General features: G+C 42.8%; 2 protein-coding genes across 2 annotated transcripts; both read right to left on the minus strand.

Moving 5' to 3' along the window:
* Nucleotides 1-3,315: 3,315 nt before the first annotated feature.
* Nucleotides 3,316-4,591, minus strand: sox32 (SRY-box transcription factor 32). Its single transcript, XM_021564366.2, has 2 exons — nt 4,273-4,591; nt 3,316-4,169 (listed from the first exon to the last, which is right to left on the minus strand). The coding sequence occupies exons 1-2, from the start codon at nt 4,580-4,582 to the stop codon at nt 3,514-3,516; spliced, it is 966 nt and encodes a 321-aa protein (XP_021420041.2). The 5' UTR covers nt 4,583-4,591; the 3' UTR covers nt 3,316-3,513.
* Nucleotides 4,592-11,853: 7,262 nt separating this feature from the next.
* Nucleotides 11,854-16,577, minus strand: LOC110489927 (39S ribosomal protein L15, mitochondrial). The gene is made up of 5 exons (XM_021562942.2): nt 16,383-16,577; nt 15,785-15,942; nt 15,443-15,608; nt 13,067-13,190; nt 11,854-12,955 (listed from the first exon to the last, which is right to left on the minus strand). The coding sequence occupies exons 1-5, from the start codon at nt 16,485-16,487 to the stop codon at nt 12,618-12,620; spliced, it is 891 nt and encodes a 296-aa protein (XP_021418617.1). The 5' UTR covers nt 16,488-16,577; the 3' UTR covers nt 11,854-12,617.
* Between the last annotated feature and the right edge of the window lie 8 nt (nt 16,578-16,585).

The following is a 16,585-nucleotide window of genomic DNA, read 5'->3' on the forward strand; positions in this document are numbered from 1 at the left end:
CTCTACCTTCTACTTATCCCTCTCCATTGTCCCCGGAGACAGTGGCCAATGCCAGGTTCCTACCCCAACCAGTCAATTATAGCCTGTGTCTGTGTAAAGACCTGTGAGATTAACAGGTGAAATCCCTTTGAAACTGTGGGACTGAGACTACCCTGATGAGGTTATTGTAATCTGATTGGCCCAATTAGAGCTTGATGGGAGTCGCCCCCGATAGACTCATAATTAACTGTTCTGCCATCAGATTTTTATCAGAGACAGATATTTGATTAATGAATTGGTTTTAAAAGGTGGTGGTTTTATAGGTTTTAATCTCAAGCACGCTGTACACCTACAGCGGACGGTGGGCATTTTAAGCTGGAGTCAGACACACATTCCCCTGCCTATTTATTTTAATTAATTAATGAATGCATTTAATAATTTCCCGGGCTCTTTATGTGGTCCATTTCAGTGGCATGTCTATCAAACAGACTTTATATTACATTATATACAGGAACACAGTCAGTTTCTAGTTAAGAAGCCATTGAGTGTCTTACTTCATACTGTTTCCTGTTTGAGTTTCCTTCTCGTCCACAGACAGAGGAGACATTCCTGAAGGAGAATTCACGGATGAGCACTATCAGTAGAGAGCAGCCCTGGATTTACCCCAAATGCACCCTGTGCCTAGAACAGGAAATCATTGATGACCTTCATGTTTGAGTTGAAAGAAGAAAATCTCCAATTATAGCTGTTAAAATCTGAAGAATGCCCTCTGTAAGCAAATGCCGACCTATTTTTAGGTTGAATGTAAACCCAAGCTATTTATAAGATCAATACTCTACATACCGAATTCTAATATTTATGGATGTAATCTCTAACTACGAAACTGTTTTAGTCCTAGGAATGTCTCCTTAGGACCTGCCACATAGTTGACACATCAGTCTCCAGATTCCATAAATTCTTCCCAACTGATAACTGAATGCATTTCTAAGACATTCCACCTTGAAAGTATACACATTTCCTGAGTATAATGTAAATATGCAATATTATGCTAAACTAAATTTAGATCACTTCAATTTATATTTATCCCCTGTCTCGGCACAATAGCGCAAAAAGATGGATAATTCACGTACAATTTCTACTTCACAAGTAGATTCACTCATTATAAATCTAAGGAATTAAATTAATTGTTTCCACTTGCCCTACTGGTGTCCTCTGCTGTTTACTGTTGATCATAGGAATCCTTTCACTGCTATTGTTGACACTGTCTTTGTTTGTCCTTCAGGAAATCCCTGAAACTGAATATTAATTGTTGCTAAGAGACTAAACTACAACAGAAAACACACTTGAGGAAATTTTTATGAGTTTAGAGAGAGAGAGAGAGAGAGAGAGAGAGAGGGAGAGAGAGAGAGAGAGAGAGAGAGAGAGAGAGAGAGAGAGAGAGAGAGAGAGAGAGAGCGAGAGAGAGATGCAGATATATCAAGCCTTATCCTGTTTATTGAGTAGTTGTTATAAACTACATGACCAAAAATACGTGCATTCATATGGAGTTGGTCCCCCCTTTACAGCTATAACAGGCTTTCCACTAGATGTTGGAACATTGCTGCAGGGACTTCCCTTCACTGGGAGGTTTCCCTTCAATGGAACTTAGGCGTCTAGGCCGAACAATGAAAAACAACTCCAGACCGTTGTTCCTCCTCCACCAAACTTTACAGTTAGCACTATGCATTCGGGCAAGTAGCGTTCTCCTGGCATCCACCAAACCCAGATTCGTCCGTCAGACTGCCAGATGGTAAAGCGTGATTCATCACTTCAGAGAATGTGTTTCCACTGAGTCCAATGAGGGCGAGCTATACCACTCCTCCAGCTGACACTTGGCATTGTGCATGGTGGTCTTAGGCTTGTGTGCTGCTGCTCAGCCATGAAAACCCATTTCATGAAGCTCCCGATGAACAGTTCTTGAGCTGTCGTTGCTTCCGGAGGCAGTTTGGAACTCGGTAGTGAGTTTTGAAATTGAGGACATATTTTTTTCTTTCAGCACTCGGCGGTCCATGTGAGCTTGTGTGGAATACAACGTTGTGGCTGAGCTGTTGTTGCTCCTAGACGTTTCCACTTCACAATAGCAGCACTTGCAGTTGACCAAGGCAGCTCTAGCAGGATAGAAATTTGACGAACTGACTTGTTGGGAAAGGTGGCATCCTACAAGTGTGACGGTGCCACATTTGAAGTCACTGAGCTCTTCAGTAAGGCCATTCTACTGACAATGTTTGTCTATGGAGATTGCATGGCTGTGTGCTAGATTTTATACACCTGTCAGCAACGGGTGTGGCTGAAATAGCCGAATCCACTAATTTGTATATATTTGTATATTAGTGTATTTATGTGTGAGAGAGAGTCTCTCAGTCACACATAAACACAGTGTCTGAGGGGTTTACATGAGTATCATGGGAATGGATCTGACGTCAGATGTCTTCCGTTCATTCAGGTGGCTGTCGGTTGGAGCCTGGAAGTGCTGAGGAGAGCAGCTCTTCAGGCCCCTAATCAGCCCTCTCTCCCTGGGCCTCCATCCTGCACTTCCCCCTTCCCCACAATAATAACCGTCCCTGTCATTATTCAATGTTTCCTCATGGCCAAGCCTTCATAAAGGATGCTTATGAAAATATGTGTTGGTGAATCTGAGTGGGGTTGGTGGGGAGTGGGAACTTGTGATGTGTTTTAATTTTAGCATGGAGCTCTGCCTGTCTGGCCCTATGCCCTGCCATAATGCTTGACGAGTCAATAGTTTGCACTGGGTTAGCCCAGTCAGGTTGGGGCAGAGTGGGATAAACATTTTCATAAATGGATAAACATTTGGCAGCCAGAGGCATACGATTTGGGAGATGTGTAATATTTTTTGGCATATTTTTAGAGCCTTTGTGAGATGTTTTAAAATGAAACAGGAAGTTTGGAAGTTTATGCCCCTGGCGCCATTTCCCTCCCAACGCCCGGGGACGAGAAATACACAGGGCTAGAGATAAAACAGTATGTCAACAGCCTGGCTTCTGCCAACGGCTGGACAAGCAATAACTCGGACAGCCTCTCAGTCCACTCCAGTTTGTTGATATAACTAATAAATATTCCAGATCATTTGTAGCCAGTCATCCATCATAATAGAAATTCAAAAGAAACTCGTTCTTTATAAACGAATCTGTTGAAATGTTGTATAATTTGGTGCACCACACTTTTGAATCTGTTACATGTAGCATTCGCATTAGAGTATGTTCTGTTAATTACTACTACAACAACAAAAACGTAAAGGTTCTTTTAGATATATTTATAAGACATATTTGGTTGGGAAACCACTCTTTTATCAATAAGAGTACATTTTGACAACAACAGAACAAACCATATGAATAATAATGCTAAACATGTCATGTTTAAAACGTGTAACGTAATTTCCATACATCTCAATAGTAACAATAGGTTGGGGGAAAAAATATAATTTCAATAAATACATTTGGGAGTTGACATGCTGTACATGCTGTACTGGTGATCATTTTACTCCAGGGGCTCCGGCTGGCATGTGGACGGGCCAAAGTACTGTTCAAACTCACTGGGGTCCAGATCATAGAGCATGTCCAGCTGAACCTGCTCCAGGTAGAACTCCAGAGAGGGGCCAGTAGGGGGGTACAGCTGGGGGCCCGAGGCCCTGAAGTCCCCTTGCTCCCCGTGAGACATAGCACAGGCTGGGTTAGGGGGCCCACACTGCTGCAGCCCATGCTGGGTAGAGTAGTACGGATGAGGCTCTGCTGGGTATGCCTCAGTGTTAGAGTACATTAGAGGCTTGTTAGAGAATGTGGCTGCTGGATTTGTGTAAATGAACCTGTCTGGGAAGGTCTCCCTGGGAAGATGGGAAAAGTATGCCTGGGAGGATGGGTAGGTGGCTGGATGTGGGTAGGCTTGCTGCTGATGGGACTGGTTTTGGATGAGGTAGTTGAGGTCATAAGGCCTGGTAAAGCCTTTACTGCAGAGGGTGGAGAGAGGGACAGTGGCCTCCACAGGCAGGGGCCCTTTGGGGCCCTTCTTCAGCTGCTTCTTTCTGCGAGGCCGGTACTTGTAGTTGGGATGGTCAATGGTGTGCTGTACTCTCAGGCGCTCTGCCTCCTGCATGTAGGGCCGCTTCTCTGCCAGAGACATGGCCTTCCAGGTCTTACCTGCAGCAAAACAATCATGTCAGTTATCAGTATATAATTGTTGAAATATGAATAGTCTCGTCATAGTTTTAATTTAAATGGGAATTATTTGAATTAAACTTACCGAGAATTTTGCTGAGGTCGGTATTCTCCAGGTCAGGGTTGAGTTGGGCCAAGCGTCTGCGTTCCTCCTTGGTCCAGATAATGAAGGCGTTCAGCGGCCTTCTGACCCGCGTCTCTGCGGATGATTTCGGCTCAGGACTAGCGCAGCTGGAGTCAGAGTTGACCGAGATAGGACTGGTTGGGCCAGAGCCGGGGGACTTCGCCTCGGACATCAGCTCACTCTGGGAAGACTCACAGCAGAACTTGTCGCTTTCAAACATGGCTTTCGTTGGGCACAGTTCGAAATGTGTGGAGATCGGATCAAAGTACATGGTTACTATCTTTTTAACCTTTGACGTTGCTCTCCTACTCCAGTATTGATGGAGATCGGCTATATGCGCTCCTTCCACCAATGGGAGCCCAGGAGGAGTGGATTTAAGGTGTGAAATCCAGGTGTTTTCTCAAGTCATTGATAGTCCTTGATGCCTCAATCTATTATCAGTCATTCATCAGTCATGAAACCGAAATTGACATTTAATATTAAATCAAAAGAATACACGTAAGCCTATTATTTCCTTTTCGACAAAAATTAATTTATAATATCCCTTTTAAAATGTTTCGTGATAAATGCTGTCATGATTCGCTGCAATGACTGCTCGATTGCATCACGGCAATCTTGGCAAAGTTGACATAGGCCTAGATGTCTTCACAGGCTGTTAATAAGGTATTCATTGCGGATTTACTTTTTAGGAATCTGGCAAATTCCTATGCCTAAAATGAATCGGATGACTACTTTATTCCCCCTTTGATATATCTTTCTGTTTTTTTTATTGAGGCATTACCTTTTCCTGTGTGTGATAAACAAAACGAGATAAATTGGCTGTCACTCTAACGTTAAAGTTATGTGGCAGTACTTTGGTTATTCATTAAAAGACCACGGGCCACGTGCAAATTGCCCTCTCCTCTTATCAGGTCCACTGTCTCTATCAAAGCACATTTTACAGGACGGTAACAAACATGATCAAGGCAGATTTATTATAAGATTAAGGCGCACAAATGTTTACCACCAACAAAAGAGGTATATCAACTTTTGAAAAGGCCGCATTACAAGCTCACCTTTGTGTGTGACAATGGTCTATTTCAAGTCGATTCATCAGTAGGTCTATAATAAAAGAAATAGGCTATTGAGTTAATGCCATCTTGGACATGCTGTGGGTGTTCATGGGTTAACACAAAGACATATCCATTATGTCATATCCAGTAATACATATGTAAGAAAAATATGTAGCCTATTTTAAACAGGCCTTTTTGACAGTTGGCGTGCATGGTCCTGTTGCCTTTGCCCTGTCAGGTTTTTCGGAGTGATAAGATTTGCACAGGAAGTCCTAAAAGGTCAGGAAGGAAAATCTATTGGAGTTGTGTGGTACAAGGGACAGTGTAACCCCCCAGAGAGCTAGGGCGAGCTTGTTTTCATATAAACATGTTTCATTTTTACAACTCCTGAGATTGTTCATGAACTCACAAACTTCGATGTCATAATAACTCTGCGAGTCAACAAACCCTGGCTGCTCGCGCAGCCTTTGAGTTCAGTCAATATATTCCTGTTGATTTTCAATTTGCATGACTAGTCTAAAAAAGTCTTAACATTACATAATTCCTCTCGGTTTCATCTGATAATCCCACTCTATTTTCTTTGATTACACATCTGATTATACATCCCATCAACTTCAACAATGGAGGCTAGGGTCATTACAAGCAGTTTATGTCGATGTGGAATCAAGACTACATAGAGGAACGCCCGTCATCCATTCTGGCCTGTACCTGAAACTTTTTCTTTGTGGCTAGACGACTTGCTGTCATGTCTTCAGCCTCTGCTGTTAATGTCAAAACGGCATATAATGGGTCTTATTGTGAGAATACACACGACAGTGTGCTTCATTAATTTCGGCCTCCACCTGCACTGTTTTGTAGCGACAGACCAATTGCTGTTATGTAGTCCATGTCTTTAGGCCCCGTAAAAAAAAGGTAATGGATGTTGACACCTTGGTCAAACAGAGTCAGTTCTGATGTTGTTGCCTCGGTTAATTCAATAACAGGGGGGGGGGGGGGGGGGGGGGGGGGTCAAGGTTTCTTTTTCTTTTAGATCCTCCTCTTTTAGACCGTTTAAAGTAGACTCTTCAAAGTAGAGAGATCGGTCTGAGAGTCGGCACAACGAAACTTTGGGCCCGGAGGTGTATGTTTGTGAATCGATACAATCTATGCTTGCTTATTAGACCGTCTAATGGTAACATAACGAAGTAATCGAATTGAAGTGAAGTACTCCAATTGAAGCATAGGCTAGCCACACTAAATGTGGCTGAGTAGGCTATAGCCCTATTTGTTTAAATTGCTCTAGGCCTAGTAAAATATGTTAATGAGGTTTATATTTTCATGATCTCGCACAGGGTCCGTTGATTGCGCGCTTTGACGTTGCATACGAAACTAATCACATTAAGTTATATAGCCCAATGGAAATTTCAAAGGATTTTTTCAAATTCATTTTCGTTATTGTTTATTAGTTTACAAACGAATGAGTTAAATACATACATTTTGTAGGAATATAGCCCATGTCATATACTTTACTAGATGTCCACACGATCGAGTTACACGACACAAGGAGTACTTATGTGATAGCAAGTATTATTAGCATAATAAAGCCAATAAAAAACGTATTTTTTGTATACCCACAAAATGTATTTCAATGTTTTTCAGGGACTGTAAGAATTAGGGTTAGAATCCACATCCGAGTGTTAGAAAGCACACAGACAGCTGCCGTGAGAAAAGCGCTAATGGATTTAATTAATTCGCTTCAACGACTCAGCATGAATACAATAATGTTAGTTTCGGTTGACGTTTCTGTAAATTGGGCAAATATTGGAGAATTTAGTAATATCTGACATTGAAAGTAGCTCATCTTATTTCCCCCTTAATTATGTTATCTATTTACAGTTGATGTCGGAAGTTTACATACACTTACGCTGGAGTCATTACAACTCGTTTTTCAACCACTCCACAAATTTCTTGCTAACAAACTATAGTTTTGGCAAGTCGGTTAGGACATCTACTTTGTGCATGACGCAAGCCATTTTTTCCAACAATTGTTTACAGACAGATTATTTCACTTATAATTAATTCACTGTATCACAATTCCAGTGGGTCAGAAGTTTACATACACTAAGTTGACTGTGCCCTTAAACTGCTTGGAAAACTCCTGAAAATGATGTCATGGCTCTAGAAGCTTCTGATAGGCTGATTGGCATAATTTGAGTCAGTTGGAGGTGTACCTATGGATGTATTTCAAGGCCTACCTTCAAACTCAGTGCCTCTTTGCTTGACATCATGGAAAATCAAAAGAAATCAGCCAAAATTGTAGACATCCACAAGTCTGGTTCATCCTTGGGATCAATTTCCAAACGCCTGAAGGTACCACGTTCATCTGTACAAACAATAGTACGCAAGTATAAACACCATGGGACCACGCAGCCATCATACCGCTCAGGAAGGAGACGTGTTCTGTCTCCTAGAGATGAACGTACTTCAATGCGAAAAGTGCCAATTCAATCCCAGAACAACAGCAAAGGACCTTGTGAAGATGCTGGAGGAAACAGGTGCAAAAGTATCTATATCCACAGTAAAACGAGTGCTATATCGACATAACCTGGAAGGCCGCTAAGCAAGGAAGAAGCCACTGCTCCAAAACCTCCATAAAAAAAGACAGACTACGGTTTGCAACAGCACATGGGGACAAAGATCGTACTTTTTGGATAAATGTCCTCTGGTCTCATGAAACAAAAATAGAACTGTTTAGCCATAATGACCATCGTTATGTTTGGCATTTACTGGTCATAAAATAAGACATTTTGATTTATTTTTAGAGTTGTCCTAGATTTTCATTATCTTCTTAACCATTCTGTTTTGTCATGAACTGCAGGTAGGTGAGTAATGATTCATCGAATTGGTTTCTTAATCTCTGAATGGATGTCCGTATGCCCAGAGTAGGCATATCATTGCATTGCTTCATGCATGCCATTGTGACGGTTGACATCTAAGCAACTAGGGACAGTGCTGTTGCTGAATGGTCACTATAATGTTTGTATGGGGATTGTTCTCTGAAGATTCCCCATCACAATGTTCCATTGTATTGGACAGAAGTCATATATGAGACACTCCTCTCTGTCTTCAGTCTGATTTGGAGTGAGCCAGGATGGAGGTCTCCAGGTGCCTCCACTCCAGTCGACCTGCCCGAGGAGCACCTTCTCTGCTACACGCTCACTGGATTACCGGGGCTGTGGGAAGATGCAGCCATAGACAGGTCAGAATAAAGATCCCTGCTAGGACAGTGGCTTGGATGTGGATCATGTATGTACCTGCCTAGGACATGCTGGAGCAAATCCTGTCCCTCGATGGACCTAGGACATGCAGTAGAAAGAGGAAGCTCACTGGATGGAGTGACGTGAGGCTGATTAGCTGGATATACTCATCTTAATCACCAGTGGGACCATATTGCATTGTGTCAGTGTGCGGTGTGCTCGCAGGGGGTTACACTTGTAGAATGATCTTCACCAACCATACTTTGAAACGCTGTGTGTTTGAAATAACTACAAGGACAAGTGTGCAACAAAAAAATGGAGACCCCAAAAAATAGAGTATTTCTAACAAGAGGATGTAAAGCAAGGTCATGTGTCTTGGGGGCTTTGTTAACGAACCTCTGTATTCCAGTGGACTCGTATAAAACAGGCCCACATGGAGATACGGGTGAGTTTCCATACAGTGGCTGTTCATAGCAAACTGTGATCTGAGGTTTGAGGTGTGACCTGCATTGTCACAAAACCGTGTGAGATGGCATTATGTGGAGTGGGTCTCTGCATGGTGACTGTTGGTTCAGACTCCTACTGTATTGTATGGACCCAGGAGGCTGGCATCGGTTACACTGTCAGCCTCAGACATCATTCTATGCAGCAGCCTTCCCCCCTCTTCTCTCCTTCTGCCTGCATCCAGCCAGTGCTAATCAGGTATTTGAGCACACACTGAGGCCTCAGCCCTGGGTGCCAGCCCCAGCACTTGTAAACAGTGCCCTGCCCTGGTCTGTCCTACGTGGGGTTAACTGAGAGGATTACCCCCCCCCCCCCCCCCCCCTAATGTGGCTTAATGTGGTCTCATTAGTTGAACACAATGATGTCCCCACCTCTCAGAGCAGATAACACACCATGCTTTTAGCCCCAAACAGAGCTTAAAACCCATCCTCAGACCATCAAACTCAGGCTGCAGACAGCGCTGCAGTAGCAGGGGCCAGACACAGAATGGGTGTATTAGGCTATCATATCATTTTTGCGGTTATTTCATCATGATTATGTATTTATTTAAGGGTGATTTGCATTTTTTTTTTAAAGATACACTTGAAATATATATTTTAATACATCATTTTTTTCTGTTTTCTTTTCATATGTTTAAGTCCAATGCTTGGAATATTAAATAAAACAAGACAAACACGATCTAGGCACTGATATTACAATGTTGTAATACATTCAGTGGTTATGAAGAAGTCAAATATATACCCAATCAACAGCATGTTAGCAAGAACACAACACTGTTGGTTTAGAAAAGACAAATATAAAAGAGGCATCTAGAGATCCAACAGGAACCAATGACGGCTGTCTATTGTGTCAGGCCTCTGTGACATGATGAGGAAAAAGCACTTCATTGTCCTTATCCTATCATCGGATTAAAACTTCGTTCCTGCCTATGATGATTTATTGGTGTAAATCCCTTGTGGGTTACACATAAATGTCTTCCATTGCTAAATGCATTGCGCCCCAGCTCTGAAATACGCTATTGAAGGGAAGATCATTTTCAGTCATGCCTAAAAACAATTCTATTCTTTGTAAATGAGCAATTGTATTCTGGACCTGGCCCTCTGATAAGAACCTTATCTATTAAATTGAGTGCTTCTTTTATTATCCGGGCTATTGAGCTTGGGCATTTGATGAAGTGGTGTTGTATTGCCACAGCAGGCTATTGCACTATACATCCAATCTAGACAGTCTCAGTCACTGATCCTCTCTGCTGTTCTACAGCGCTGTCATGGACACTGTATCCCATCATGGTGCTGTGCACTATACCAGATTCTCATAGTTTAACCAAAGGTAAAGACTTGTCCCCTAGTGATGTACAGTATAGCCCTTTGATCTGTCCCACTGTACTGTCCCACTGCTCCTCCCTGTCCTGTCTGTGTGTCTGTCTTGCCTGTGTGATCCCCCTGGCAGACAGACAGACAGAGCTCCATCTGATTGCAATCGCCTCTAATTATTAACTGGTCTGGATAAGTATCAGTGTATAACCCTCACCAGACCTGCGAGACACCATGATATCTGCGTCTGTCCCAAACGACCTACTCAGCGATAGCCGACAGGCAATCACAATGACCTGGTCTACTTGGACAACGACAATGTTGAATGTTTAATTAGATAGTGTGAACTGGGCAGAATATCACACTCAGACATTAGATGATTTGGAGCACAAGCCATGGTAAATGCTTTGTAAACTCCCAGCAAATATTTGAAATCTTAAATGTTGGATAATTGCTTAGGGAACTCGATTGATGGCGTTTCTATAAAACGTTGTTTAGTCAGTCTAATTTAGGGTTAGAGTCTAATAACACTTTAGTCTACTATTATACTAAAGTGATGCTTTCTGTGTAGATACTTAAAATTCAACATATACTCCAGGTTAGGGATTTCAGAGAACCATCCCGAAGATTTAAACCAGAACCAGATTCAAACGGATTTCTGTTGCTTTGAAGATAAGGACTGTAGCTCTGCAATAAACAGTAATTGTTTAGTTGCTTTCCTGTGGTGTGATTTATTTCAAGTACTGTGCTGTAAGATTTCAGGCTTGTTTTCCCGGCAGGGCCTGACGTGTGTGTACAGTGTCAACTAGGTGTATATGTTGGTTTATTATCGTCAACAAGATGCCAATCCTGAGATTCCCACCTCCATCACCCGCACCCCCCATTCACACATGACTCCACCTAGAAAAACACTCATGATGACCTTCGAATGTGACCTTTGCACAGTATACAGAAATAGCATAATACGATCTCTAACTACCTAAGTAGTAACAATGGGATTAAGACATTTTTCATTTAGAAATTAACAGCTGTGCACTGTAAAATTCCTTTAACATTTCAATTGTGAAAGTCTAAACCGTTGGCAATTCCTATTACAATACACCCAAGCTATTTACAATACACACACTAGATAATACAGATAAAATAAGTAAATAAGTAAATTCATATCAACATTGTTTAGTTCATATGAACCAAAGTTTATTTCTATTGAAAATCCCTGCATCATCAGTACGAGTATAGAAAGAGCATGGCAGTGGGACTACTGAGGTGCTGCTGCTCCCCTACACGCTCACACACAAACATATGCTTCCCTAGATAAAGACTTTCATGCAGCAGAAAGACAATGTCAGCGTAGAATACCAAGTTATTTATGGAGAACGTTTTGTCTTAAAAAAAAAATAGAAGTGGGATGGGAAATACAGTATGAATATAAGGGCCTTTTCTGATTTGATTTATTATTTTATTGATGTGGAATACCTCATCCTAGTATTGCCGGAAAGGGTTATCACTTAGATAGCAATCAGGAAGTGATTTTGGAGCATTACATCAATACAATCATGGCATTTTCTAAATAGTCTTTACATATCAGTCAGCTTTAGATCATAACAGGGGTAGAACTACAAGTGTGTGTGCCTCAGATTGTGTTCCAAACAAGGGGGGGGGGGGGGGGGGGGGGGTACAGTCGTTTGAACGTCCAGGCCAGGATACAGCTGCCTATGACTCATTTCAAACTCCCCCTTCTCCAGCCGAGGCAGCCCATTTTACATTTAACACACATCAGCAGGCATCTGCTTCCTGTTTTCATTCTTTGAGTCATCTTATGTTTCTTATTTCCCCCTCACCTGTTGGGGTCTATGTTCCTTCCATCATGTTGGACATTGGTGTTTCCAGCTAGGGGAACTAAAGCACCACCAGCGGAAGTGATCATTACAGCACTTTCATCCGAGACTGCAGTGGGGTTACTTATCAAAGTCAACACATTAGTCCAAGTGTCCGCTGTCCCAAGAATTTCCCTGATCAGTGCACGACCGTACCATGTTTGTAACCTAATCAAAATGAACTCCTCCAACCACTATATGCGTTGATCATAAAGCATTGGTGCATTACCTACAGAGCTGCACCATAGACATTCCTTTTAAAAACAATCACAAAAAAAATCATGACATTTATGTACATCAACAGAGCATGTTAATTTGAATCATTTATGAACTGTAATATTGGAGCAGTTTATCATCAGTCGGTTTCAGTATCTTCTTCTCGGCCATGTTGACGACCCAGCCTGGCGAGAGGCCAAAGAAGATCTGTCTGGGGTCCTTTATCATAGAGAGCATGTGGAACAATTCGTCTTTGGAAATGTCCGGTAAAACGTAGCCATACTTCTGGGCCAAGGCTATCCGTGCTTTTTGAATCTTCTCTGGATCTGCCAGGTAACCCCGGTTGGCAGCATCTGTGTAGTAGGGGACCATGTCTTCCCCAGGCAACATTCTCTTTGGAATGGGCTGTCCACTTATGAAGAATGGGACAGGCTTACAGAGGACCGCTAACAGACAAGAGGAAAGCACAGGGTTACAAACACTCCAAAATGCATACAATTTAAGTGGCGTCATGGCAAGATCATTAAGTTTTGGCCTAACGTGTCACTACTACTCACCAAGACTTCTGGGGTCATAGAAACCTGTAGTGACCATCCCTCCGTTTCTCTCAATGGCAGCAATGGCCTCTTCAGACGCCATCTGAACTTCTATGTTGACTTTCGCCGCAAAGATACCAGCACCCTAGTAACACACACAATTGAATGCAACATTAAATAAAATAGACTTCCAAAACAGAACAAACTAGCGGGATGGGAAAAACAGTCTTTGGGTAATGACAGCTACAATCTTAACTAAATACTGCCACCTACTGGCAAAAGATAGGTGCACTAAATAACTACAGATCCAAATAAAATCTAAATCAAATGTTATTTGTCACGTGCTGAATACAACAGGTGTAGTAGACCTTACCGTGAAATGCTTAATTACAAGCCCTTAACCAACAACGCAGTTCAAGAAATAGCCATACTCCTTGCATTACATATGTAACAGGGTTGGTTATGTTTCCACGTGCCTCTAAAGAAAGATGTATTTAATGTTCAAGCATTCTTATTGGTTGGTTCAATTCCGATGACAAGGCATGCTAGTTTTTGCCCCGACTGAAGAACTTGGATTGCAATGCTTGGAGTCCGTTTTTGAGCGTCTCAAAGCCCATAATCTGAAGTTGGCTCCAAAGAAATGCCATTTCATGAAGAGGTCAGTGCGGTTCTTGGGGCATGTCATCAGTGAAGGTGTGGCCACAGACCCAGAAAAAATGAAGGCTATTGCAGGGATGATAGAGGATCTCATGGAGGATAACACGGACGTGCCCTCCCAGGGGAAGATTCGGTTCTCTCGGAATGATAGTCTATTACCAGGAGTTCATTGAGGGGTGCTCCACCATCGCTAAGCCTCTGCATGGGCTGACAAATGGGACGAAGGCACCAAGCCATGGTAAAGGCAAGAGGAAACGAGAAATCCATAGGAAACTCACAGCAGCAGACTGGACTGGTGAGTGCAAACAGGCCTTTAGTCAGTTGAAACAAGCTCTCCTCGATCAGGTCATGCTAGGCCAGCCTGTGAACAGAGATGGGTTGCTAAACTCACTCCATTCGAGTTTGACATCAAGTACATCCCCGGTCCCAAGAATGTCATTGCTGATGCACTCAGTAGACAGCCATTTGTGCAGCAGAGCGCTCTCCACCACATCACAAGGGTTCCATACAAGTCCCTGCTGGAAGAAGCTGCAGGAGTTCATGCTGAGAAGGTGCAAGATGTGTTCCGCTGGTCGAACCACCCATTCAACCCTGAGAGCTGCTCACCGTCAATTGAGGCCTGTGAAATTGTCGTGGATTGCCAAATTACCTCCCAACCTTCTCCTGGTTCTCTGTCAAATGAAGTGGTGCCAGCAGTCCTGAGGTCGCAAGGGGAGGCTGGTCTACAGAACGGTGCGCTGCTACTGCCTCAGCTCACTCAGTCACTGGTGCCATCTGAGATGTCAGATGTGAGAGTGCTATCCCGTGACGACCTGATATCAAAGCAGCGCCAGGATGATGCACTCGAAAGAGTTGTCTTCTATGTGGACAGGGGCCGGAGACCTTTTAGGAGGGAACGTGGCCATGAACCACTCGAGGCTCTGCAGATTCTGAAGACCTGGGAGAAGCTCACTCTGAAAATGGGTGTACTATATCACGTTACCAAAAGTTTGCTGTCAAAAAAGAAGACGTACCAGTATGTAGAACCCACCTCCATGAGGGCGACAGTTTTGAAGGGTGTCCATGATGAAGGTTCTTATCGTCACTGAGTGTACTGAACATGTAACATGCATGCTTTCCTAAGGGGTCTTTAAATTCCCCTAATTCTCTTTAGAGAATAGTCTTTGCACTGGAATATTTAGTGACATATATATTGCAAGGTATTGCATACCTCGTTTTGTTTCTTTATAGTATGCAAGTGTAATTCAGTGGGGGAGAATGTAACAGGGTTGGTTATGTTTCCACTTGCCTCTAAAGAAAGGTGTATTTAATGTTCAAGCATTCTTATTGGTTGGTTCAATTCCGATGACATGGTGTGTCATTGGCCCCGCTTGCAGATAGGGGGAGATCGAACGTCGGGTCTCCCCAGTATGAAAATGTGATGCAAGGGATTTTGCCATCGACAGCCATCAACATCATTAAGCCCTGCACAACTAACATGCTGTTTCCTATTTAACAACAGCTAATAAATCATGATCAACTGGGACCACTGGCTGGGGTGATTTATTTGGACAAAACACAATGCAAGGAGAGTATGATTAACATCTCTTACACATAAGCACTTAACTGCCTTTGTGAGATTGTGCTTCATCTCCAATGTTTAATTGAAGCTTCTGTAACAATTAACTCCCCCAAATCAAGCGGAGACATCGGCTAACTATGACAGTTTACGTGTGAACGTAGCCAAGGCAACCATCTTACCTCGCCAACAAGCTGAACACCATAGTCCCTCTTCTGTGGCTGGATGGTCACTCCCCTGCCATTAACCAGCTGAGTCAGGTCAATGGGCTGAGTGGGGTCAACCCGGCCCAGGTCAATCAGATACTGCAGCCTGTTCAGGGTCAGGGGCTGGTACTGAGCCCGCCGACTGGGAAGAAGAGCACAAATTTGTGAGTATAATCTCCTGTCTCTAGCTATGTATGTACAGAGATGCAGCATGAAAAGTTACAATACCTTTTTTGCTTCTAGGCCACCAACTCTGTATAGTATGATCATTTGATGATAGAACATGGAGTGTTCAACAATGGACATCAATGTATTTACCTGTGTCCCTCATTGTAGCCGTATTTTGGGATGGCTAGATAGAAGGGAGTCTGACCCCCCTCGAACCCCAGACGAGGTCGGTTGCCTCGCTGCCTCTCCCCCTTGTGACCCCGGCCACTTCTGTTTCCTCCATGTTGGCCTCTGCCTCGCTTCTTCTCCTGCAAAATAATAGACAAGATGAAAAATACCAGCGTTAAAACAGCTGTACATATTCTTCACTATTAATGTTCAATAATATATCCATAGTAATTAATCGCTAATTGTTTATCATTGGCACAATGAATTCCTGCAACGAATGTCTGTTTGAGACGAGACCAAAACTGTCTGACTAGAAATTATAACTACTATGCTATTTGCTTGTGTTTGATATAGCAGACAGTGATGATAACTGACCAATTGTGTTAAAATCAGATGTTGTGCTTACATTCTAGGGGTAAACAAGAGATTTAGCTATAGATAGCTACTATTTGTACAAGCAAGCCATCTTTGGCTGGCTAAGTTACAGTAGCTAGCTAACGTTAGCTGATGGCTACTACTAGCCATGCTAGTTAGCTTGCTAGCTATTCAGCAACTGATGGTCTGGTAAACGCATACTTACAGCCTTCTTGGTCCCCGGTTCAGGTCGTAAGTTTGCTAATGAAATACGAGGCAAATTCTGCAAAATATCTAATGCCTTCCCACTAGGTTTTCTCGTAAAAGACATCGTCCTCTCCACATGTCAACGTCACCCAAGGACAAAATCGGCTACCATGGATATTGCTCACGTGACACACAATCTAGCATTTGCGGGAAACGGAAGTG

This window comes from Oncorhynchus mykiss, chromosome 15 (genome assembly GCF_013265735.2).
Source record: "Oncorhynchus mykiss isolate Arlee chromosome 15, USDA_OmykA_1.1, whole genome shotgun sequence".
Classification (NCBI taxonomy): Eukaryota; Metazoa; Chordata; class Actinopteri; order Salmoniformes; family Salmonidae; genus Oncorhynchus; species Oncorhynchus mykiss.